Raw genomic sequence first — 25,536 nt, forward strand, 5'->3', positions numbered from 1 at the left:
TTGTTAATAGAGCAATAAAAAACAAAACAAAACCTTCCCAGCTAAAATCAAAAGAAACATCTCAGACAGACATCAGCAAACATCAGCTGCCTCTGAAGTCTGATAACTTAAAATTTAAGTTTACCCACAGTGATACTGACTTACTGTTCTGTTGTCTTAATGTTTTATTTCTGGAGTCAACAGAAAGCAATGGAATGAAATTCTGTAGATGAAAGGAATAATGACTCATTTGGGCAATTTTTATTAGCTCCTTTGTTGTATGTAAGGAACTTGTGTGGGGATTGAAAGTAGCAAATGCAAAATGCCGAATATAATTTGTTTCATGCCTCCTCATAAGGTACAAGGCAAAATGTAGACACTATTATGTTTTCATTCAAATTACACCTCCAGGGCCATTTCTTCAAATCCTCATTAAACTCATTCAGAGTGGATTTCTTTTTAACCAAGGTCAGGACAATTGTCTTGCAAATCTTTGGACACCGTGAATGGGAATTCATAAATCCTGACATTGGGAACCAAGGTTGCTCTTGCCCTACATTTAATGAGGAGAGGAAGTAAAAGAAAAAAACAAGCAAGCAAGCTGCTTTGCCTGATGGTGTTATATATAAGATCTAACTTTGCTGGGATTGAAAAATAATTCTTTTTCTTTTTAAGCAGGTCACAATGCACAGATGATGTCTCCTGTGATATTCATCATTTATAATTCCAGTAAGCTGGTATGTTACCTGCAATCACTTGTCAGTTTTCCTTTTCTATGGTCTGTTAGTCTTAGGTGCCCACCAGTTGAAATACATCATAAATTACTTCTACATTAAAAACATGAATGGTCAGTAGAACAGTTAATTTAAGAGAGAGATGTATCATGAACAGAATTTTTTTTTCATATCCATCATAAATAAATAAGATGTGCACCCTACTGAGCAGTTGTGACTTTTTTTTTTTTGGTAGTACATTTAACTTCTTGGCAAGGAAATCTGTTGTTTTTAATCTTGGATAAATTATTTGAATTAAGCAGCCGGTGTAAACATTTTGGAGTGGGCTTTGAAATTTGTGGTGTTTTTGTGGTGATGACATACTCTGTTCTAAAATAAAGCATAAAAAAATCATAATGTGAGCTGGTATAGTCACATCATTCATGATTAATGACCAAGAAGTACTATTAATTTGGTTGTTTTCAGGAAAGATAGCACTGACACAATAGGAAAGTTCTGTATAAATATAGTGGTATCAGTCTTTAGCTGATGATTCAATGTATTTGCACAGCAGTAGAGATGAAGTCTTCCTAGTTCCTTTTTCCATAAGGATATAAAGATCATAAGATTTGTCTGTCTTACTGTGTTTGTTGTTGCTGCTTAGGAGTCTTCACTGTTGCTGCTTAGGAGATTTTGATCTGTCACAATTGAGAGGGATGACTTTTTTTTTCAGATTATATATATATTTCTGATTAAAGCAAGTAGGTAAAGAAAATAATTCCCTAAGTGTTTATAATATCATAAAAGTACTTGAGAGTGGAAGGTGCTGGATTGTTTTCTGCTATTTAAATACATAAAAACTCAAGAGGGTCTTCTCAAATACCACTTCTTTGTTTTCTATTTCTTTGTTGCTGTCTTTGGTAACATTTGAATCAGATAACGTTTTCTAGTAGTCTTCATTGCAAGTTCAACCTGGATGTAAGAAGACTTTGTTTTCTGGATATAGATTTTAGCTCCCTTCCTTTAGGTGGCATTGTAGGTGGCCAAGTATTTTTTTTCTCTAAAAGATTTATTTTAGCTATCCCAAGGATATTTCTCTGTCTCCCTGGGAACCCACAAAGTTCATCTTTTCTATCTCCTTCACTCAGTGATCTGTTTGCTGTCTCCAGATTTCTATGCAACTTATTAATTGCACTTTACTTAGTTGAAAGAGACGGTGTTGAATGTTGCATGAACGGGGTGGTGGTGTTTTTTTGTTTTTTGTTTTTCTCTTTCTCTCTCTCTCTCTTTTTTTTTTTTTTTATGTCAGCTGCTCAGTAACTCTTTGGCAGCAGGGAAAACTGAGTGTTAGAGAAGTGGTATGTTCAAGTAAGAGGCACTCTATAATGAGCCCTCCACCAGATCTCTGTCCCCCTTCTCTGTAAACATGGGATTTCCACAAACATTCAGTCACCTAACTGCAAATGCTGTCCCATCTTAGCCAGCGTGTAGCAAATAGGTTCTTTATGGTATTTTGTTTGGCTTAAGATTCCCTCTTCTATTAAACTACAGCCATTGTAGTGATCAAACAGCATCAATTTCAATACAAAAAGCACATGAAAAACTGACATAATTTTATGTATAGCAGGCTTTGATTTCAGGAGATCTGGCATGCTGAGCAGGATAATTCAGATTCACATTTATTGAAGCAAACCAGGCAGATTTCCCAAAATCTTATTACTTAGGTGTTTTTAAATGAAGAAAGAATAATATAAAAAAGACATCTCTCTCTTTTTTTTTTTTTCCTTTCCCGTGATATAAGTGTCGCATCAACAAAACAATCATTACCCAGCATATTATACTAACAGTTGCAGAGGTTGCCATTGCTTACTGGCTTTACATATTTAACTCCATTAATTCTACAGTAGTATGTTTAAGCTATTTAGGACCCTTAGCTCCTGCTGGGTGTAAAGACAAAATCAGGAAACTGGATATATGAAACTGGATATGAGCTCTTCTTGGAGAGAAGGTGAGAGGTATACAACAAAACAAGCAAACAAACAAACAAAAAAAAGCAACACTGAATAGTGAACTGTAATTTCTTTAACATAAGAATAAGAGATAGTCTTAAAATTATGTGCAATAGCATAATAAACCATTTATATTTCATGTATCTTAAACAAACACATTCACTGTGTATGTAGATTTTGCACAGAAGGAAGTAGAAAGAATTAGAAATAATTATAAACTTACTTTCTTGTAAGAGATCTGCAGAGACCTCAGACCTCTGAGCTTGAATTAGTTCCCCTTCAGTAAAAATAATGATGCTTTGATTGTAAAATCATTGTAAACCTGTAGATTACCTATTGTATTGTTTTTGTTGTTGATTTTTGTTTGTGTGTTTGTTTTTTTTGACATAGATTCTCTTCCCCACCTTAAATACGTAACAAACATACACACAGCAATCATGGGATTCCAAAGGAGGGTGGGCAAGGAAGAATGTCAGAGTGTTTATCATACAGCTGTGCCAAAAGTAAAGACTCAATGAATGAGATGGAGATTAAAGCCAGTAGTCTGAGCCTGTATTCAATCACTGCAGTCACTCTGTTTGCCTCCTGCATGCTGATGAAGTGTCATGAATGGTCCCATGTACTTTCATTCCAATATATTTCAGGCAGTAGTGATTATTAGTTGTACTCAGCTAAAGCTTGAAATAACTGGCAAACTCTTGCTTAGCAACAGAAGGCCTCATCTTCTGTCCCTTGGGACCACTAACTCAGAAATGTGTTACTTCTTTTAAAAGTTAAACTTAGGAAGGGTTGGTACTTTGTATTCATTGCTTTCCTTGATAATTTAAATGAGAAACCACATACTGGAGCCCACAAATGTCTCTGTTCCATAAATAATTATTGACTGGTTTATGAAGTCCAAATCCAATTTCTTTTATCACATATTAAACTGTTCTGTAGTTGCACTGAATGGCATTTTTTATAAAGGTATTGCCTTTATATATGCTGAGAGAATAGAAGCACCCTAATTTCTTAAAAAATAATAATAAAAAAATCTCATAGTGTATTTTGATAAAATCCTTTGGAAGGCATTTATGTAGTATTAAATCATTTCATGTTTTTGCTTCTTTTAAGTGCTTAGACTATTTTTTTTTTGTGAGCTCAATCTTAAAAGGAAAATGAATACACATTTGTTAAATAAATGACAAAATGCAGAGCATGGTTTGAGTTGTAGATCTTCAGCATGTACACTGAAGAATTCATTAAAAAAATGCAGCAACATTATTCTAGTGTGAATTATATGCAGCTCTGTAAGTTTCTATTTTTGGTCACCACAAGATGGCAAAAGCAATGAGCACACAAATGCAAGGATGAGTGAGTTTCATAATAATGTGTTCTGCATTCACACTTTATGCACATCAAGAGAGAATCCAGGCACAGCAGGGGTGACAATCACTCCAACAGTCTTTTGAAATCAAAGTACTTCCTTGAGAATGTCTTTCCAGCACTAATTACACTCTTCTATTGTGGTTCTTACATTGTGCAAAGTAAAATGTTTACACTGTCACTGGATACAACTCCATCACTGGCAAAATGGAAGGTAAAACTAATCAGATTATTAAATAGATTTATTTTCTTTCATGTTTTGCTGGTGCTGCTTCTTTGTGTTTAGGGCTGAAATATCAAAATCTGTGTCCTTTGTCTCCAAGGGACTTTGGCAAAGATGCTTATTTTTCACTAATCCCAAGTGTCTCCACTCAGGAGAGTTGTTACAATGTGGAAAGGATTGGTTGCCTAGATATCTTGATTTTTCTTTCTTTCTTTTTTTTTTTTTTAATTATTTTTTTCTAGGTGTTTTCTGATCACTCAGTAACTACTACCAGTGATTTTTTCTAATATGAGGAAGGAAAAGAAAACGAACAAACAAACAAACAAAAACACCTTACGCAACATTTCCTATCACAGTGTAGGATAGGATAAGATGTGTGTGTGTGTATGTATATACAATCTCAGTAATCAATATCAAACACTCACTGTGCAGGAGATCAGTTAAATAATCCTGTTATGAAAGACAAGAAAAAAGAGTTCTAACTTTTTTATTATTTGCCTGGCTGTACAGAGGTTTCTGTAAAGGGTTAAGCAGTCAGTCCAATCCTGATCGTTTCTTCTTGACTTTACTATTAGAGCTGGCGTGAAAAGGGTAATTGGTAGAAAGGATTGTCAGATATAAGTAGAACTGTAGAAACTATTAAATATTCATTGTTGAAAACGGAACCAAATTTCCCCTTCCTTGTAGTTCAAAGGCCTGGTTCTTCACTGCTTTGTGTTTGTATAGCCATTCACAACTGGGCATATTGCATGGGAAATAGTGTTGCTGATAAGATTAGGAAAATGTGAGTTAGCAATGTATACATTTTTGTAGATAAAGTTTGATTCAACTCAGTGCAATACCTATCCATCAAAACATCCTTTCCTGGTCTATTTATTCAATGCTTAATTTATGCTTCTCTCCTGTTAGATGTCATTTACAATCCACATGTCTATACAAATATATACAGCATTGTGTGTGCATCTATATATTGTGTGTATATACATATTGCTATTTAGGCAATAATTTTACTTGCATGTTCTGGTTGGTCACTACTGCAGATTTCAGTTTTATTGTCAAACAATATTCCATCGTCTCTGATGTTTTTGAATATGGAATGTATGCTAACAGCATTGAAGTATAGATTATTTCAATTATATATACATATACAGTGTATGAAATATTTCTATAATGCATATAATTTAGTATTCTCTTAAACAGTTTTGCATAGTCAGAAATAGTTTGTGCATATGCTTTACTCTTAGTAAGGTCTTGAGATCTTTTGCTTCTGCATTTGGTTTTCCAGTAGTGATCAGCTTCATTTGATTAAAGATATCAGAATTCAGAATTCAGGTATTAAATGGAATGGGATTGGAACAAGCTTATCTCATATCAACAGTGCAGTTCTGTTATGGCAAATTGATATTTATATATAAAATCAAGAAGCAGTAGAAAACAGAAGCTGTCTACCTGAAATTGCTAGAATAGAAGTAGTGACCCAAATGCACATATTTGAAACATTGAATAATCAACAGCTATAACCAAGAATCTATGTTATAGGAAGGTGTACACACAGATTGTAGTAGTGTATGGACGCAGTGTTCACTAGTGTGTATTAGCACTGTCTTTAAGAAGTAATCATTTAATCATAGAATGATATAGGTTGAAAGATGTATCTGGAGGTCATCTAGTCAAAAAAAAAAAAAACAAAATGTGTGGCAGATGCTTGAGAAACTGGGACTTTTACCTCATACCTCAACAACAAGAAACTGAATTGTGTTGCAGGGATTGCAGTGGGGGCTTCATACTGAAGGTCTTGTGCTGGAGTGAGCCTTTTTCAGCATTACACTTAAAGGCTGTTTTGCTGTTATGGATCAGCTCTGCTGAAAATCAAAGAGATGATATACAGCTTGATGAATAATAATCTGTAGTTGTAGAACTGTGAGAATTTGAGTGCTGTTGATGAGTAAACCTTAAGGTATCCCAAAGAATCAGATCGTTAATATTATCCATTTTTGATAAATAGGGAAGAAGTTAAATGAATTTTTGGAATTCTTACAAGAATTTTACATCACTGCAGTGAACATAATTGAAGTTGTGTACTCCTAATCTAAGATTTTAACGTCATTGCTATGTTTTGATCCCTTGTACTAAATATTTGTTACAGTGGGATCTGTAAGAGTCTCACTGAAATTCGTAGATGTATTCTGCTCAGGGCAGTGGAAATGTAAGTGAAGACAGCTTCTGTTTTGGTGCTGTTATGTTCACGTTGTTTAGCCTTAGCCATTTGAGTATCTCTTGTATGATTATCATAAATACACTAATTGTGAAGATATTTCTTCAGTTACTTCTAAGTAGTGGACTTGTCTCTTTGGATAACATGAATGGTCGTTAAAGCAGAGCTTTCACTGGAGTAAGACTTCATTTTACAAATGTCTTTGGTCAGAATCATAGTTATTCAGGATGGAAAACAAATTTGCTGAAACAAATGTGCTGGGAGTGGGGAGACTTTCTCACTATTCCATTGAGTTTGCTGTCTATGAAGTTAGTAGTATAACTTCAATTGGTTTTATCAGTCATGCAAAAATTCATGTTGTACAGTACATGTATAAGTGCTTTAACTTAAGAGTAGTGAAATGTTGTAGTTGTTTGGTTCATCAGATTAGAAGAGCTGAATTTTGATTAATACTAGAATTCACATGGTTTCATTCACCTACGGGCTTCTCTGGTTTGATGGTGGTGTACTTCCACTGAAATTGGTGCTGTATCCTCCTTCTAACAAGAGAAGATATATGGAAACATCAGAAACTAAATGCTAGGCTTTTGACGTCATTCCTCTTTTAAACTAAGACTGCGTGATTGCCATTCGATGCATTTCTTCCTCTTTATGATAACAGTGTTGCTGCTTTCTGTATAATATCAGGCTCATTTTTATCTCACAATGAGTTTAAGTGACATTCCCATGTTTGTTCAAAAAAGTCTGTCTCCCTCTGCTGTTATCTTTCCCAGCATGAGAAAAAAATACATGTTTGTGGGCATAGACATAAATATACAAATAATGTGATGTGTATTTACAGCTGTGATTAATCATTCGGTTCACTACCCTTAGTTGCCCCTTAGGTAACATACACTATGATGGCCTATTTTCTCTACAGATACCATACCCAGTCTTTGGTCTGGATGATAGAATTTGTCTTATTGTCATAAAAACTCTCCCTTTAATGTCTGCTGTGTAAATTCAGATTACCTATACCTAATTAAAATAACTTTATTTTGTTTGCACCTAATACATTTTGGATTTGAAGCATTTAAACAAAAGGTTATATGGCCTTTCAGAAACTCCTTTTTTAATGAAATATTTATTGCCAGCTTTCCTTTCCTGATTCGTATCAGCTTATACTCAGTTTTCATTCCAGCTGCTATATTGCCACTGGGAAAATTAAAATAAGAAGGGCAAGCCATAAGTGGCCAACATGACCATGTATATCTCATATATGTAAGTGGATTGCTTGATATCATTCAAGTTTTATTATATCTAGTGAGTGCAAACATTCATTCAATAAATCTCTCTTTGCTGCTTTCTTACTTGTCCCTGTGGGATCATTCTTCTGTCTGTGAATTTTATACTTTCTCCTGCTTACATACCATTGCAGCAGAAGCACAGTACCAGAATCACTGACCTAAGCAATGTAAGAATATTCACCAAAAAGGAGACAGAAAATGTTTGTGTTTTTCCACAATATTAATAGTTCTCCTTCAGCATTTCCTCAGTATTACCACTAAGTGGCTAAGTGGCACTTAGTGATCCTTAGGCCTCTTTAACTTGACAGCTTTCATGTTGTCCTCTGCACCAAGAACTTCTGGTGAGTGCTGGTTCATTGTGACCCATGGAGCTGATCAAATCTCGTGTCCACTTAGTTTTTCTTCTTAGAGACTTAGCTGATAGAAGGTGAAATATAGCGTATGATATTTGGTGATACGCTTAATCCCAAATTAGAAATGATATGGTGTCATCCACCAGACAGTCAGAACACTGAGATTCTTACAGTCAATATTCTGGTGTTAAAGTTCTAGCAAGCAGATGAGAAAAAGCAACTCAAAGCATAGCCAATTCCAGACTCAGACATGACATCTTTTTGCATATGGCATTCCCCTAGAAATCAGTTGGAATGCTTCTTACATAGGTAGTTTTTACTGTGAATTTTTAATTTGATTGGACTGAAGTTTATATATTGTAGGTTAAACATATCGCATTCATCAACTATGGTATCAGAAAGAGCAGACCTACTGATTCACTTTCTGGTATTAGTATAACAGCTACTGTAAAGAGTCTTGGAAAATTACTTATAGCTTATGGTCAGTTTAAGAAGTTTTTGAAGTGTCTTTATCTTTAAGGTCATATAGTATGGTACATTCAAGTATATGTGCACACAGGTGTTTGTGTTTACCTAAGTACATAATCTCTGTGTTTAGAAAATTGTTAGCTACAGTCTATTCTATGTCTTGGGAAGCATATCTCAGGGTGGTGCACCATGAGTAACAGTAAACCTTGTTCATCAAAATGATGAGTAAAACAGTGACAGACTTCATTTTAGTTCCTTTTTATTAAGGACCTTGATCTGAAGAAGTGTTATTTATTAGGCATTCATTGGGAAATTGATAGCATAATTTAACATTTTATTAGCTAGTAAAACTGATAAGCAGTACATAAAAAGATGGACCTTGTTATAGAGAGAACAATAAAAAAAAGGTTAATTTAAAGTTTTTTAAAAGGTTATCAGTGTAAAGACTTTTTAACATTGTCTTCTGTGGTATCAACTCATACCTTGAAGTTTTGCTTCCGTCAATAATTTTGTTTGTATCTGTTTTAAAGCCTCTGTGTCTAGCACAAATACAGAATGTATTTGTGCACTTCAAATGTTTTCATCTTTTCAGTGTCTTGAGATTAATTCTGCATCTGGTGTAAACATATGCTACATATCTCATTTGAGTGCTAGTCCTGCTGTACAGTGTAGAGGTGACATAGTGGATGTTGTGAGTTTGCACTGATTGAACACTTAGTTGTTTAAATAGAAGACATTGTTCCTGATAAATAGGACACAGGAAGAGGTTATACATATATATATAAAATCTTTACTGATTTTAAAGGTATGTGGGTTCACTGTAGTCAGTGTTCACTGCACTGTCTTTGGCCAGCCTTAGATATATATGAGGAACTAAAAAACCTCTTTTGCTGTCACCCTCGTTTGAATTGTGCAGAGAAGAATCTTATCCCATAAATGGTTATCTTGTTGGAGGACTAGAAACGAGGATATAAAAATCATGGATTTCATCCATGAAAACTTTTAGTTTCAGCATGCACCTGTTTCGTAAGTCATTTTGAGCAAAACGGATAAAAATGGTAAATGCAGCAGTGAAGCTGGCCCAGATAGAAGATCATTCCTCCAAGTCTGTGGAACAGCTGAGAATAATAGCCAGCATAGTCATGCTTCTCTGTCACACTTGCGTAAAGCACTCTTCCCAGATAAACCTTTAAAATGAAAGCCATCACTCAAATTCATCACTTAAGGAGTCTGTCAAATTCACTTCCTCTAGTTGGTGATAAAGTCTGGTATTAGTCTTACAGGAAGGATATATTTAGCATGCTGCAACTGTATTTTTTTACCTTTTAAAAAAATGTGATCATCTAAAACCCCAGTGATGTACCTACAGTAGTGGGGTTTGTGTTCAGAGTTTTCTTTAGGTGCCCCTTACGTCTTGTAGTCACTAAAATCTAACCATGTGTTCAGGATAACACCTAAATTAGGGGCTTCATTGCCCTATGCAGTAAACATGGAGATGCGGGTACCACTGAGGAACATTATAGTGCTCTTGTGTGCTCAGTAATGAAACTCTGAGAGCTTACCATAAGGAAACAGCAGACACAGCAGATACATGCTATTGCGTTCTGATCCTTATGCACTTGATTTGAGAATTCATGCTACCACCCAGATTAATTGAACCTATACAACAGAAATGTGCTTTATAGCTACCACAGAGAGAGAGACATTCCAAGAGGCACCTGCAAATTGTGCCTGCTGAAGCTTTGGACCTGAGGATCCTTCGTCTTCTCAAGTTTCTTAACATCAAGCCTGGATTTGGGCTCATCCACAATACTTCTAATTATATTATGTAATTCAGTAGGCCTATATTATTCAGTAGGATTGTTACATTCCAGGCGTAGTAAGACATTCAACATTGATTAAATTTGTTTCCTTTTTGGATATGTGTACCAGACTACTTCAATACCTCTGTTTTTCAGTGTTATCTTTTGCAGTGTTACTAAGATAAGATAATTCCCAGAGTTTGTGTGTGAGCTGTTTCACCTGCATGTTCTCAGTAAGTGCACTACCACAGAACACAAAGCCTTGAAAGACTGTTTTGGATGGAGAATGTTTATAGACTCATTCCATGGGAAAAAAAAATGACAAAAGAATGACGTAGCTGAAACACTTTTTCTACCATCAAGTGACTTCAAGATAAGCCTTCCAACTACAATCCACATTACAAAAAATAAAAACAAGAAGAAAAGGAAAATGAGCAAAAACAACAACAAAAACAAGAACAAAAAGCTTTTGGGAGTTTAAAATAACAGTGTATGTGTTTTTAGTTTAAATTTGATTTAGCAGATTAAAAACTCCAGGGGATTCTGGGACTGAACTTCATTTTTCAACCCTAGGTGCACATTCTCTTATTGTTGTAATACCAATTAACAACACAAGGAAACATTTCCTCCTTCATAACACAATGCCATCACTGGAGAGAAAATGAATTCTTATGTCATAAGCTTTTGCTAAAAAGGAAAAGTAGTTGTCATGAGCAGTAATAAAAATAAACACTTATTTTAAAGAAATTGTTTAGATCTTCTAAGAATGCAATGGATGACTTAGTGTGGTCATATTTGTCCTATAAAACTAAAATAAAATTTCTATCACTTTAAATTTGTATGCATTCACAGGTATTGGTTAGCGGATAATATGTTCGCAAGGTCAGATATGTCTAGGCAGCAGTTGTTTTCAACTGTGCACTTTGGCCTTCTCATGTTCAAACCTACTTCAGGCATGGAGTAATGACACAGTTCTTGTTGCATAGGAGTGTCATTCCTGCCTAATCAGAAGTTTGGGGTTATTATTTCTTCAGTGCTTTAAGGACTAATAAATATTAACAAAATCTTAAGAAATAAAATTTCAGCATATGGATTTGCCTTTCCCACATGACCTCTACTAGACCAAATTCTACCTCAAGTCTGCTGCAGAACCTCAGATCTTGCAGTGCAGATCTTGATACCAGTTGGAAGGGCATTTATATGATGACATTTTAAGGTCTGGTATATGTGTAAATAGTTCTTATGTTATTCTAGAATGGAAAACCTGAGAAGTTATAAGCACAGTTCACCTGTGCTGCTACATTATGTCTACCTCTGATACGTGACTTTATCTGCATGTTCCTTCAAACTGATTTCATGTCCCTGCAGTGACATATTTTGCTAACACAACAGACTTGTTCCTTCCTGACGTACTGCTTCTGGCTCCAAGAAATGTCAGTAGCTTTTTAGACAAACTTGTGCTTTTTATTCCTGTCTTTCTCAAGAGAAATATCAGCATCTCTCCAATAACAGTTTTCCCCCTGTGGCTACTCTGTTTGTTTTATAAACAGACTAGGTTTATTTTACATGTAGAGGCTGGTAAAGACATGGAAGGGTGCATTTTTCTTTTTTCTTCTTCTTTTCTTAACAGTTTAAAATATTCTAGGGAAATAATAGAGCGACAGCTATGTCCCAATTTATGCAAATAAGCTTAGCTGTATTTAATCCTGAATTCATGCAATTATTTCCTTTTTGTAACCAATGGAGTTCTCCAGAACCAATTAACTGAACCTGCATGAACAGGAGTGAAGAGGAAGCCCTCCGAGCTACAGGTCCTCCTTGGAGGAGCTCTGTGTAGCTGAGATTTGTGGTTCACACTGGCTTACACAGTGGAAGAACTTCTTTAAGAAGGAAGGTCTTGAATGCATTATCTTTTCCACTTATTTTTTTGCAGCATTGGTTATATGATTTCCTTATTTATAAGTTCTGCTTTTAATTCACTATCCAAAAAGAAACACAGAAACTCAATACAACCCCCCTCAAATTACTCCGCAGGCTAGGGGAGATATTTCTGTAACATTCATGAAAGCTGTACCAACATTGGTGGAATAAATTTGCATGTTTTCTATGTGAATATGTGTTAAAACATGGAAGCTGTGGTCTGTCACTGAAGTGAGGAGTGCAAAAGTTACTGGCTTTACTCATAAAGCTTAATGGGTTTCCAGTCTCCATGCTGGCATCAGCAGGACTCCTCAGGACACCTGGCTGTGCAGAGCCCCACAGCCAGGGCCTGTCCCAGCCCCAGACAGGCGCAGGGCAGCCAGGGGCACTGGGGCAGCCCCAGACCCGGGCACCAAGCACCTCCCAGGGGAGAGGTACTGGTTGAGGCTGGGACACATCCTCCAGGACATGGCCCTGCAGGTTTAGGAGGCCCGTGGCTGGGCAAGGCAGCGCTGTTAGGAGCTGGAGACCGGCCCTGCTAGGGCAGAGCCTGATGGCCCTGGGGCAGACATGGGGCCCTGGGCAGGGTAGGGAGGCCCAGGAGATGGGCCTGTTGAAGCCCTCAGGACCCTGACATAAATTTATCTCTCAGTGCAGTACTTCCCTGATGGTTTTCCTTTTTTCTTTGTGGTAAAACGCAGCATATCAAATGTGTTGGTTTTGACATGAGACTGTACAGGAATTTGAGGAATGGCATTGCCATGTCTTCAAACTACTGAATCAAGATGAATTACTCTTTAAAGTAGTGTACCAGATAGTAAAATATATTTAAAAATAGTTTTATGTATATTAATGCCTTGCTTCCACATTTATTTATAGATCCTCGACCTTATTTTCTTTCTTTCTTTCTTTCTTTCTTTCTTTCTTTCTTTCTTTCTTTCTTTCTTTCTTTCTTTATTCATTCATTCATTCATTCATTCATTCATTCAAGGTTTTCTGCTCTTGAATCCCCTTTTGTATTCACTCTATATCAGAATTGCCTTTAGAAACTTGTCCTTTATGTTTAAATATTGGCTGGTTTGGTTTTGCATATATTTTTCTTTTTGTTCCATTTTTAATAGTAAGATATAAAGGAGAGGATTCAAAATTATACAACAAAATATTAAGCAATTATATTCAACAGCAATATGAGGTGCAGTAAGTTAGGACATTAGTCTTATCTGGAAAAAATTAAATTTCAAAATGGGTCCTGAATATATCTTGAATCTCCACAGACTCTATTTTCTTTCCTATGCAACTATTTAGAAGAAGAGGATCTATCTTAATTAAAATTTACTGCTTATTTCAGAATGGAAGGGCTGAAAGCTATTTTCCTATCTTCCTAATGTCTGTGCTGTTTATGTGCTTGAGATGGCTAAGTGGTAGTCTGAAAATTGCCATAAGATTAGTAATTACTAAGGGGACATAATGTACTGTGTTGTTGCAGTGAAACTCTGAAAATACTTAAACAGACTCTTAAAAGGAAAAGGCTTTCATCACATTTTTCTCTTGTTATTCTTAACATTTTCTTAACTGTGCATTCTACAGTGAGCTTTCCTTTGTAAAATGAGCACTAAAAACATTTTTTGAGACAAATTCTGTTGTTTTACATAACCAAAATCCTGAATCATTTCCTTTAATATTGGGAAACTATAGCAGTCACATGGCAAGGATGATTCCAGACAAATATAGCACTGAACTTATAACAAAGTAAATCCATGGGAAGTTTTGAAAAATTCAGTCTTCCACTTTTTAGTTTGCTGTGCACCTGTACGCTACATTTGTAAATTAAGATTATCTAAATTAGTTACTTTTTTTTTCTTTTTATTTTTTTTTCAGTAACGATAACATCTGTCCTGTCTTCCATTAACAACACATATATATCCTCAAGAAAAAACTGGTAGAGGTTATTTTTTAAAAATGTTGTCTAACTGTAGAAGCATGAAGAATTGCTGGGTGTAATCTGTTACTTCAACAGACACAGCATTTGTTTCAGTAGAAAGATTTAGATTCTACAAGGTCCTAAATGATGTAGTAAGCATCTTGGAGACAGATGCTTTCATTGCCAGAAACTTTAGTAACAGAAAATAGAAATATATGATTACATTCTATTGGGAAAAAAAAAAAAAAAAAAGCCTGTGTATTGCATATGTTAAGATTGAAACAAGGTTCTTATTTGAGAGCTGTTTTGAAATTGTGCTGATTCATTTGAACAGGTTTTTCCCATGCTGAGTTACAGAAGCTGAGCCAATTCTGGTTTGTTACTTCACATTAAATAACTTTTTCAGCAGCTTTGTTGGAGTTGCTCTTTCTTATTTTGTACTAGTTAGATTTCCAAAATTTTTCCAGTTGTAGCTTAAAAGTTATTGTTGTTCTTTGGGGCAAACCAATTCTTTGCCATAATGTCTCTTGTTCTGAACTAAAATTGGAAAAGAAAAGGTAATAGGATTATTTGAAATTGGATGATGCTTAATGCAAGAGATCTTGTTGCAGGAAATTTTCTCCAACGAAGGATATATAATATGGAATTCTTCAAATTCTGCTTAAACATATACTTTAAAAAATCAAAATATATTTAAATATTTGATATTCGGGTTAATGTCAAACTGCAAATCATGAGTGATACTAAGTGCTTAAGTTGCACTTTATTTCAGTGGGAATTGTTGATATTCAGCTCTGTTCAGGAGTTGGCATGGCTCTGTTGTCAGAAAGACTTCAATATTGTAATAGAAAACTGCTGAATGTGTTCCTATGATCTGATTTTGAAACAACTCCTGCATTGTGTTCACTGACAAAAGAGTATCTGAATCTAGCCAAGATTTTTAATAACATCTAACTTTATGCATTTTGAACTAAAAGAGCTTGTGTTGCTAGGCATCAAATTGGTGATGCATGGAAAAATTACTCGCTGAAACTGTGATATAAGCCTTCATGTACAAATCAGGAAATTTCTGGATGAACATGGAATCTAAAACCCTGGAAAGACCCATGGATTTAGATCAAGTTTTATTGCTATTGGACCCATAAATATTATGAGTTCATCATCTGATTTTATTTCTTTAAATGAATTGAAGAGAATGTTTTCAGCTTTTCAGCATGCATAAATTAAAAAATCATAATATCTATAACTTGCTTGCTGTAATCAGTATGGATTAGACAGATTTTATTTTCTATTAGAGAACAGAAATATTTTCTTCCAGAGAAAATTATCATTTTATCCCATGGTATCCTGCATGTAATATGAAAGTATGTACTAACTGAAGGTTTTACCTATGACATACACATTTTTCAAAGGCTTTATTCTTTTAGTAATGGCATATAGTTGATAACAGTGCTCTTCAAAAAAAATGCTTATTTACATTTAAACTACTTAATGACATTTTTTTCAAGAGAGAAGGTATTAAAGAATTATACATTATTTTATTTTGAGATATATTCTTACTGATTTTTACAGATTTTCATGAAAAAAGTCTCACAGAGAACAGTTTAAGAACTGGCCTCTATGGGACTTCATTAAAAAAAAAAAAAGCAAAATAGGTGTGTTGAGTATCACAATTTCCTTTCACTGTAAGCAAATTTATAGGTTGTACTAGCTAGAAGCCAAAAACCTAATCCTATTTGTTTTTTTATTTGCCTGATTTTTTTTGTTGCCTTTTTTTTTTTTTTATTCAGTTTGACTTAAATTTTTAAATCAGAACCCTGTAGTTCTCCATTTTCCTGAAATAATTCCATAGAGAAGCATCTACATTGATATCTGGGAGATGAAATATCAACTGGCATTTTAAGAATGCAGTACAACATTATAGAAGATTGTTAAAGAACCTGAACTTTTTCTCTCTTTAGTAACCAGATGGTGGCAACACAAAATCAAATAACTTCCAGTGAGGTCTTCATTGCTGAAACATACATATACAAAATAAACATAAAAACAACAGCAAACAAATATTCATTTACTTGGGAAAAAAAAAGATAAAGTTTATTTTAACTCTGAAAGAATCTTTATGCTCGATCCATAAAATAATAAAAAATGACCTTTCCTTGGGGGGGGGGGGGGGGGGGTGAGAATAAGCCTTTCATACAGGTCTATGATGTATCAGAGTTCTCTGGCAATGCTTGTCTTTTTTGTCTCAAGATGAGTTCATTCAAGTTGGATAGTGGTGAATTGCTTTGTGTACTGCAAGTACATAAATAGGATCTATTAAGAATATCCAGTCTTTACCACTGTTCCACAGGCAGTGGCTCTTAATCTCTCAATGGGAAAAGCTTCAGTGAAACTCCTCCTTAAATTTCTTATCTGCACTTAGGAGTTGTGGTGAGTGTTCCAAGGCTAAAAAAATGATATTAATTAATATCCTTGAAAGAGGATTATGCCAGCATCCCTGAAAATGAAGGGAAACCTTATTCTTGAAACTTGGTACTTTATAAAAAGTATATTCCTTCTGTTCCATCATTTTGAACCTTACATTTCTAGAGAAAATTCTTAAAAAGCAGAAGTAGCATTCATATCATGTAAGTGAGGTTATGGTGCAGACTCACTTAATGAGACAGAGAAGAACTCCAGATGATTCTCACTCTGGAAGTGGCCCTCCATAACCTTGGCTGATACTTTTCATGCTTTACAGCCATCTAAAGCCAAGTAACAGTGGATGTACAATATGTTGCAGTGCAATCTTTGCAACCTGTGACACAATGACAAGGAAATATTTATGTCATATAAGTGGGAACAGCTGCTGTAACTCTACGATAACTTTCATTTTTCTTCTGCAGTAGAAATAAGAATGGCAACTGACATGATTTTTTTTCTTCCTAGCTTTCCTTTATTTAAATTTATTTATTTATTTTTAATAGGTGCAAGAAGTTCCTTGAATGGCATTATCTTTGTATAGCAATTACTGTCATTTAGGTATCCTAGTTTTCAAAGTTCCTCAAAAAAATGAGGTCACTATGCCTGGAAGAAATCATCATCATCTTTAAAAATGAACAAAAGAAACTGCTGAAAATAATCATTATTTAAAAACAAACAAACAAACAAAACAAAACAAAAAAACTGTCTGAAAATGAACCCATGTAGAGGTAAAGCTGGACAGGTTCAAAAGCAGAAAATATTACCTATAAGCATGCTTATCAACAGTCCCTGCTTGCATTCCCTGGAATTTATCTTGACATAAAGCTTCAGTGTTCTTTTTACTCCAAGTGTAGTCCTTATTCACCTTGACTGTGCTGTAACACCGGTTCCTGTCCTCTGAAATGGGGTTTTATACAATGATCCACCTAGATTATATGATTTCCAATATCTTTTAATGAAAACAGCAAGAGTATACTCTCAAGAATACTTACACATTTCGTATTTTATTTCTTTGGTTTCCATTCAATTTCTGTTCTCAATGCAGAACCCTAATCATGATGTTCAAATGCTTGAGGGGTCGAGATCTAAATACATCTCTGATTGTGTCTTTTTTACTAGATCTACTAAGACAGCTGCATTCCTTGGTAGCAATACATTTTCTGCAACCCAAAATGAAATGTATTTGCAATGGGGGAAAAATGAATGCTGTCAGCTCAAGATGTCTCAGTGTACCTGGATTTCCCTTGTCTGCATTTGGAAAATCAAGTGCCATTTCCTTTCTTTCTAAACCTTTGCTTTCTAACCCAAGATTTCTGAGGATACAAAGAAAAAATCAGCATATAATAGAGTAAAAATCCCCTCATCAGTATGTTTATCCTAAGATGTTTTTGTTAACATGGTGGGTGGAAAAGAATAGAAAGCTCATGAAATCCAGGATTGACCTCAGCTCATAAGTCTGATTGCCAGCAGCCATTGAACAGTATGGTGATTTTGGCTGTCGAATATCTTATTTATATTTATGAAGGCATAATGTCTATTACATATATATATTTGCATGAATTTGTAGAGTACCTTGTTCCATATTCATCTTTGTGATACTCGCTTTTACCATGTTGTAATTCACTGCAGTGTAGGAGTTACAGCAATATAAAATTTAGGTGGCTTAGCAGTGAACCAGTCACAATGCTGTTGACAGCCTACAATATTTTACTATTCTGACAGTTTCAAAACAGTATCCACACAATAGGAAGCACCATAAGCTGGTATTTAGAAGAATATACTGGATAAAATTGTTTTCTGAATGGAAAAAAAATGCAGTATACAGACATAATCATTACACTTGTAGACTTTAATTAAACACCATTCATAAATGTATCATTAAAAAAAATGATATTAATACAGATTTAAAATTGCTGTTTTTGTCTCATTTTTCAAAAGTCAACAAAATGAAAATAAACTGTGAATATTATGTAAACTGCATACTTTTTTTTAAAATACAATCGTATTTATTTCATTCTCAAATTTTTGTGAAGAGAAAATATAATCGGCTTGTGATTTGCAAACATATTTTTGTATATATTTATTTGAAGGTTTATAATTGATTGGCTACAAAGACAAAATCCAAAATAAATGCTATCTAGTACTCTACCACAAAATCCAGAAATTGTATGTAATACAAAGTGATAGCTGGGATTTTTTTTTTAGTCTTACTAAGCACTGAAATTCAATGATGTATATTCTTGCTTGTAAAAATATAGTATTTTGCTATGCTATTAGCATGCTACTGTGAGTATCAGAGGAAGTGCATTATTTTAATTGTAGAATTTTCACTTCATGGACGTTTTCACAAACGTCATGGAAACATTTTTTTTGTAGCTTTGTCTTGTCTCTCACACTGTGATCCAAACTCAGAATCAGGTGGGGTGGATTTTCAATAAAAGCTGCATATACTGGAGAAGTCAATAAAATGCAGAGAATGTTACTGAGTGAACCAGGCATTGTGATTTTATTGTCATTTGCAGAATGGTTACACTGTAAATTTAGGAAAAGACAAAACACCAGCTACTTCAAAAATGAATCAGGTAGGGAATGAGTTGCTATTCAGTTGAGATGAAGCAGGAGCCAAAGAACTGACAAACTTGGGCATATTTTGAAAGACCTTATCTTTCAGAAGCAACACACAGAACAGTTAAGACTTAATTATATTAATGATCATGGGGAAGGCCTTTAAATATCGTCTATTTTTGTTTTCCATATACTTAATCATTGCTTTTCTGAAAGATCATAAAGAGCACAGCATTTAAATTTCATTGCTGTAAAAGCAGGTTGTTCCTTTACTTAGCCAACATAAGTAAAAGTAACCTGTGTGACCTCAGCTCTCTGGCTTTTATGGAACAATAATCATTTTCTGACAGAACCAGTTTGCAGGGTTTTCATATGTCCACCACAAAGAAAAATTGTATGTCATCTCAGTTTTATTATATCCGTCAGCTGGCTGCCCATTTGTTGTGGAGTGTCTGCGGTGACATAGGGCCATGACTCTATTCGGCTGTAATAGATTGCCTGTAGTGCATTCAGTGACTCTGGTACCTGTTGCTGGTTCTTTTTCCAGGTCAACTGGCTGCAGGTACATGTGAGATTGTTACTTTGGACAGAGATAGCAGTCAGCCCCGAAGGACTATAGCCCGACAAACAGCTCGCTGTGCATGTAAAAAAGGACAGATTGCCGGTACAACAAGAGCAAGGCCAGCCTGTGTTGATGGTAAGAAGTACAGATCTATTCAATTAGTTTCTGCCAATATAAGAGTGATGTCAACTGGTAGCGCATCATCAAAATGTAAAGGCTCTGTAGCAGAAATTTTCATGTGTCCCAACTAGTAATAGTTATATGGTCAAAATACCCCAAAGGGCACTAATTCTGTAGATATTTCAATTACAATTTTTAATTTCAATTTTCACTTTTGTTTTAGTTTAATATGCAGTTGGATGTTAAAGGCATGGTATTGTTATATTTTGCATGTGATGACAGCATCAACATTGAAAAGGCATTTTTCCCCCCTGCAATATTTTATTCCTTATAATATTAAACAAACAAGCAAGCAAACCACACTGCAAAAGAGCCTCAATGGTTTTATGCTACTGAGAAGGTAATGTCACAGCTCCTGTGTGAAAGTGAATGTTGCTGAAGAAAACACTGATATTGTAATTTCTGAATACACCTTATGTATCCAGCATTCCTTCTCTCCTTGAAATTATGATTTTTGTATGATTCACTGCAGAAGCAGTGATAACAAGCAGCCTGGAAAACTGCTGGCATAGAAGGAGGTATGAAAATATTTAACTTTAAAATCATTTTGTGAGACAAATTTCTGTACTACAGATAAATAAGATGTTAACAATGGGGAAATCTCCCAGACAGTTCTGCCCTTTTGCTCATTTGTTAGCAAGCATTAATATTAAAAATAAAATTGAAGATATATTGAAATAGTTGATGTAAAATAGTTTGTTTTGACCTAGGCTTTGTTAACAAAAGTAAAAAGAAGATGCTTATGTCCAGTAAAATAATAAATTCACAGAGTACCTTTGAACACTGACTGGTTTGAGTCCTCAGATATAAACATTGTTGAGAATACCATTCCAAAATTTGGTCTTACCAGTGATTATCAAATATAGAAGACAGCTCAAAGGAGATTTCAGAGCCTACCCACAGATAAATATAGAACATCACGAACATTCTATTTTTGTATTTTTCTTTCAATGTTTTTGGTACTCTGTAACACAGTTTCTTAGCTGTTTCTCTCGTAATGTGGTGCTATACACAGTAATTCTCTTCTTTCCTGTTTTATTGTAAGATCATAAGATTTAGTTGCTTAAGAAATTAATTATTTTCTTGTGTCATTTATGCAACTTTAGCAAAATTACTTGTAATTTAAAAAAAAAATCAACATTTCCTGTTTTAAAATTAAGTTATATAGGAAAATATGAGTTTTGCATCATCTGATGGGAATTAGACGCACATTTTTTCGTCATCCAGATATGGTATAGAGTGAGATTCCTTGACTGTGACTTGGGTGTCCAAAGTAAGTCACTCTGCTACTCACTCTTTGTGTTGCTTTGAGACACCTCTGGTGAAGAAATTAAACTTCAGATAGAAAATCTGTGTGTCAGTAAGAGGAGATTACTACATCTGGTCCTCTAAGTGTGATACTAGCTTAGTTTCCTAGTATGGAAGCTTTGAGGTCATTTAATATTTGAAAATATATTTTTTTGTTTGTTTGTTTATTTGTTTTTCATTTTGTCAGGAACTAATAAAAAAGGGCCACTTCAAATTCTGCTTTTGCTTTCAGTGTGCTTGGTCATCATTTTATGAAATCATAGAACTAGATTGTAGGACCTATGGTTATATATTGTTTAATCAGATAGGGTTCTTTAGGTAATACTTCCCATTTGAAAAATAAAATTTTTCATGGGAAATTCATTTGAAAAATAGAGTTTCTAATTAAATTATATGTCCAAGTGCTTTCCTTCCAGGTAGTTCTAATAAGACCTAATAATACATTTCTTTATTATTTTGTTTATTGTTGGGCCCTTTGCTAAGAATGATAACTAAAAGATGTATACAACAGAGTACTTTGCTTTTCTGGATGCTGTTAGGAAAAAAAGCTCAAAAGCCTTAATAATACTTAGAAGTGACTAATAGGTTACCAAATTAAGAAAGCATAGGCCAAATCTCTGGTGTGCAATTTTTATTCAGGAACAGTGTTAAAAAATAGTGAAGTTTTATATACCCTAAACATAAATTTATACGAGAGAATAAACAAATGCTTTATCTTGTCTGTAATCTTCTGCTGGCAAATAAAGCTGGCAGATGAGTTGGTCATTAACTAGCAAGTATCCATCTGTGAATTTACCAGGTTCATAGTTTAAAGAATACACACTGAATTTTTCCATAGTGTTTATATTAATTTCTAGAATGAAGTGTTTCAAACACAGCTACTAAATGCTTTATTCTGGCCAGAACATGAAATCTACATAAAACCTTGTCTGAGAAAAGATACTTTTGTTTCTGATGTAAAGTCAAATACTGGTATTTTAGGAACACAACAATAAAACACATATGTTTGTTTTGTTTTGTTTTGTTTTCAGTAAAGAAGGGTGTTTTCATCTGTTGAAATCTTCCATCTAGCAGAGATTCCATTTACTTTTACCCCATTGTCCAAACAAATAAATCCTTCTTTAAGCTTTCTTAAATACGATAAAGAATTTGCTTTTGCAAAATTTATGTTATTTATATTATAGTTGATCCTAAGATTGCATTTAAGGTTTCATTTCTGCTTTAACAAAGAAGTAAATCTGTTGCACAGATATTTTTAATGCCAGTTTGCTTTCCAAAGATTTATTTCTTCTAGTTTTATTCTTTATACGGTCTTGATTTTAATGAGATTATTCTTGAAGTAAAATTAACAGAATTAGACCTTAAGACTTTTAATAATTAATGCAAAGTCATTTGCGAAGTAAGCAGACATAGTAAACGTGACCTGCCAACCTACTAATAAGAAAACATTACATAACAATTGCATTACAATTTCTGTCAAACTGTATTTTGAAGCTGCACAGCTGAAGCTGGTAATTTTAACAACTTTTAAGTGCATCAAGTTGCACCTGATTCATTGTTTAATGGAGAGAAGTACCTTAGAATACATTCGGTTATGCTGTATATTTCCTGGAGCTCTGAAATGTGAGTATCAATTATAGCAGCAAAAAGAGTAAGTAATTTAAGGGCTCTTAAACCTCAGAAGCATTGTCTGAGATTGCACTTGTCAATGTAGCTCTTAGAATAAGTCCTGAGTTGATTACCAAAATCCACTCCAATTTCCACTGCTACACAGCTAAGGTCTTTTCCTAAAGAATGAAATACAGTATCTGTCAGATGTAGAAAACTCAAATTCTTAAAAATGAAAATGCAGTGTTCAGAGCTTGGTCTGAGCAGAGCACGAAGAACATAACTTTTCTTCAAATATTTTCCTCTCGTGGATTTACACTTTTTTTTTCCCCCCCTTTTTTTTTTTTTTCCCTAGTGGTCTTTACGTATGGCAGACTGCTAATACAATCATAAAAATATGGCATCAGTATTCACCCTGATTTCAGACTTGATTTAGTGTTGATTGTTGCACTATTAGATTCACAAAGTCGTAATGTTTATTTGGTATGTTTGGTTCTGATATAATTTTTATTTGTGAGTGTAGGTTTTGTGATATTTTGATAGTAGTTTCCTTGCACTCTTAGTTTTATTATTATTTACAACTAGCATTTCCTAGGCCCTTTCTTGAGATCAAATTCCATAGCAATGACCTCAGGTGCATTACTTTGATAAGATATAATATTTCAACATAGAATCTGTTTATCACCAGAGTAATTTGCCTGTGTGTCTGTCAAGCTTCATCAGTTTTTTTAATTTGGAGCTTGTGAGAGACTGAAACCTTCAGTAATTTGGACTTGTTTTAAAGCAAGTGACAAAAGTCTTTGATAACAGTATGCGTACACATGCACTCATGGTTTGTGTTCTTTCACAAGAATTTTATCTGTCTGAAAATAAAATTTGTTATGCCAAAGTGTTTCATAGAATACAAGTACATTAACCTGAGAAGCATGTTTTGAACATCTAAATGTTCAATAGGTTCCAATAATTCTGTCCGATACGTATTTATAGCTCAAAATAAACAGCAATTTTCTCCAGAAAATAGAAACAGTTGATGAGAGGAGAAGTGGGTATGAGAGAAGTAATTGCTTGAGAAAATTAGGATGGCAATGTCTAATTTGCTTACCTGAATTCTGTGATTAGAAGATTCTCATGCTTTGGGTTTGAGTTCTGGGTGCTTTTATGTCTACAAAGAGAGATGAGAAAACCTGTGACATTGATCCCAAGTTCCAAAATTCCTGAAATTCTTGAATTTGGAATAGCAGGAACTCAGGTAACTGAGTTCAAAATTTCAGACAATTTATCTGTGAATCAAAGTTTTTTGTTTGTTTTAAATTTATTTGCAAGCATTGTAACAGCATTTTTATTAACATATATCCTTATTTGATATAATTTGTTCATACATTATGATTAAAGTGCTTTCCAGTTGGCATTGATTGATGTTGTTTTACACAGAACTCTAGATCCACAAGGAAGCCACATTAGTTTCAATCAATAATTTACTGCTCTTCTCATTAGCTCTAGGAGTCTATAGGGAGGTGCAGGGTCAGAATTGATCATTGATAGAATCCTAGGTCATGCACTTGAAACAAAACTCAGTCTAATACCTGAAGGTTCTACCTTATCCACACTGACCAAAAAAAAAAAAAGTCAGAAGGACACTTTAGCTTTTACATTTAGAATATTTCATGTGTTTATTAATCTGATATTTATATTATTTTGTCCTGGCTTTATTGTGGATATTTGCAAATGTTTTCTCACTGAAAATACTATGCATTTAACTTTGTTACATTTAAAGTATGTCAGTTTGAAAGAAGTAAAACAAAACGGCAAATTGTGATGGATTTGAAATTAAAAGGAGACTGAATAATACTAAGTAGACATTTTGCTGAAACAGAAGCAGTGTGCCATGCAGTGTGAAAGATTTAAGTCAAGGAGCACGGTGAGACTATTTGTCCCTGAGCAAATGGTATTAATTATATTGTAGTGGTGGTAAAAGATTTGGCTATTCTGCTAGGTAGTTATGAAGTTAAATATGTTAGAATATGTAGTTAGCATGCCTTGTTTTTGATGAATTCAAAAGAGTAACAATTTCTTTAAACTGGAGAATATTGTGACTGTAATGAACATCTGGGGAAAATTAGCCTAATAAAATATTCTGATGGGTCCCTGAGGTCTGAAGGACAATGTCATCTTTTTGTTTGTTTTCTTTTTTCTTTCTCTATTTGCATAGAAAGCCCAGCTGTGACAAAATGCTAAAACTAATGGTTCAGTTGCCATATTACAGATAAGATTAGAACTTTCTTACATTTTTGAAGATTCATTTTCACTAAACAGTTAAACTCATTGAGTAGCTGTTGAGTATAAGAGACCTCCTGTCTAGGAGGTGTCTAGCACCCCTCAAAATTAAAATGCCAGTTTGTAAGTACTTAATATTACTACTGAGTGAAGCCATACAACATAGTAAAGAAATGCATGTTTGGTGGTTTAATATTTGTCTGGGAATATTCAGGCTGTGATCATGAATTTAGTTTCCAAAGAATAAAGCTGTCTTGTTTATAATCAGACCTTTTAAACAAAAGCCTAGAACTTTTAGGCTGGTGGTCATATTTAATGTTGT

At 34.3% G+C, this 25,536-nt stretch overlaps 1 protein-coding gene across 8 annotated transcripts in view; it reads left to right on the forward strand.

The window, feature by feature from the left end:
* The window catches only part of TAFA5 (TAFA chemokine like family member 5), a 438,585-nt gene that overhangs the window by 209,570 nt on the left and 203,479 nt on the right, over positions 1–25,536 (forward strand). For all 8 annotated transcript variants that reach the window (XR_010828482.1, XR_010828483.1, XR_010828484.1 and 5 more), the window contains one exon: positions 19,830–19,979. Coding sequence is in view for 3 of the 8 variants with exons in the window: in XM_048049024.2 (XP_047904981.1) it covers positions 19,830–19,979 (150 nt within the window). In the remaining 5 variants the exon portion in view is untranslated. The remainder of the gene's footprint in view (positions 1–19,829; positions 19,980–25,536) is intronic.

This window comes from Anser cygnoides, chromosome 1 (genome assembly GCF_040182565.1).
Source record: "Anser cygnoides isolate HZ-2024a breed goose chromosome 1, Taihu_goose_T2T_genome, whole genome shotgun sequence".
NCBI classification, from domain to species: Eukaryota; Metazoa; Chordata; class Aves; order Anseriformes; family Anatidae; genus Anser; species Anser cygnoides.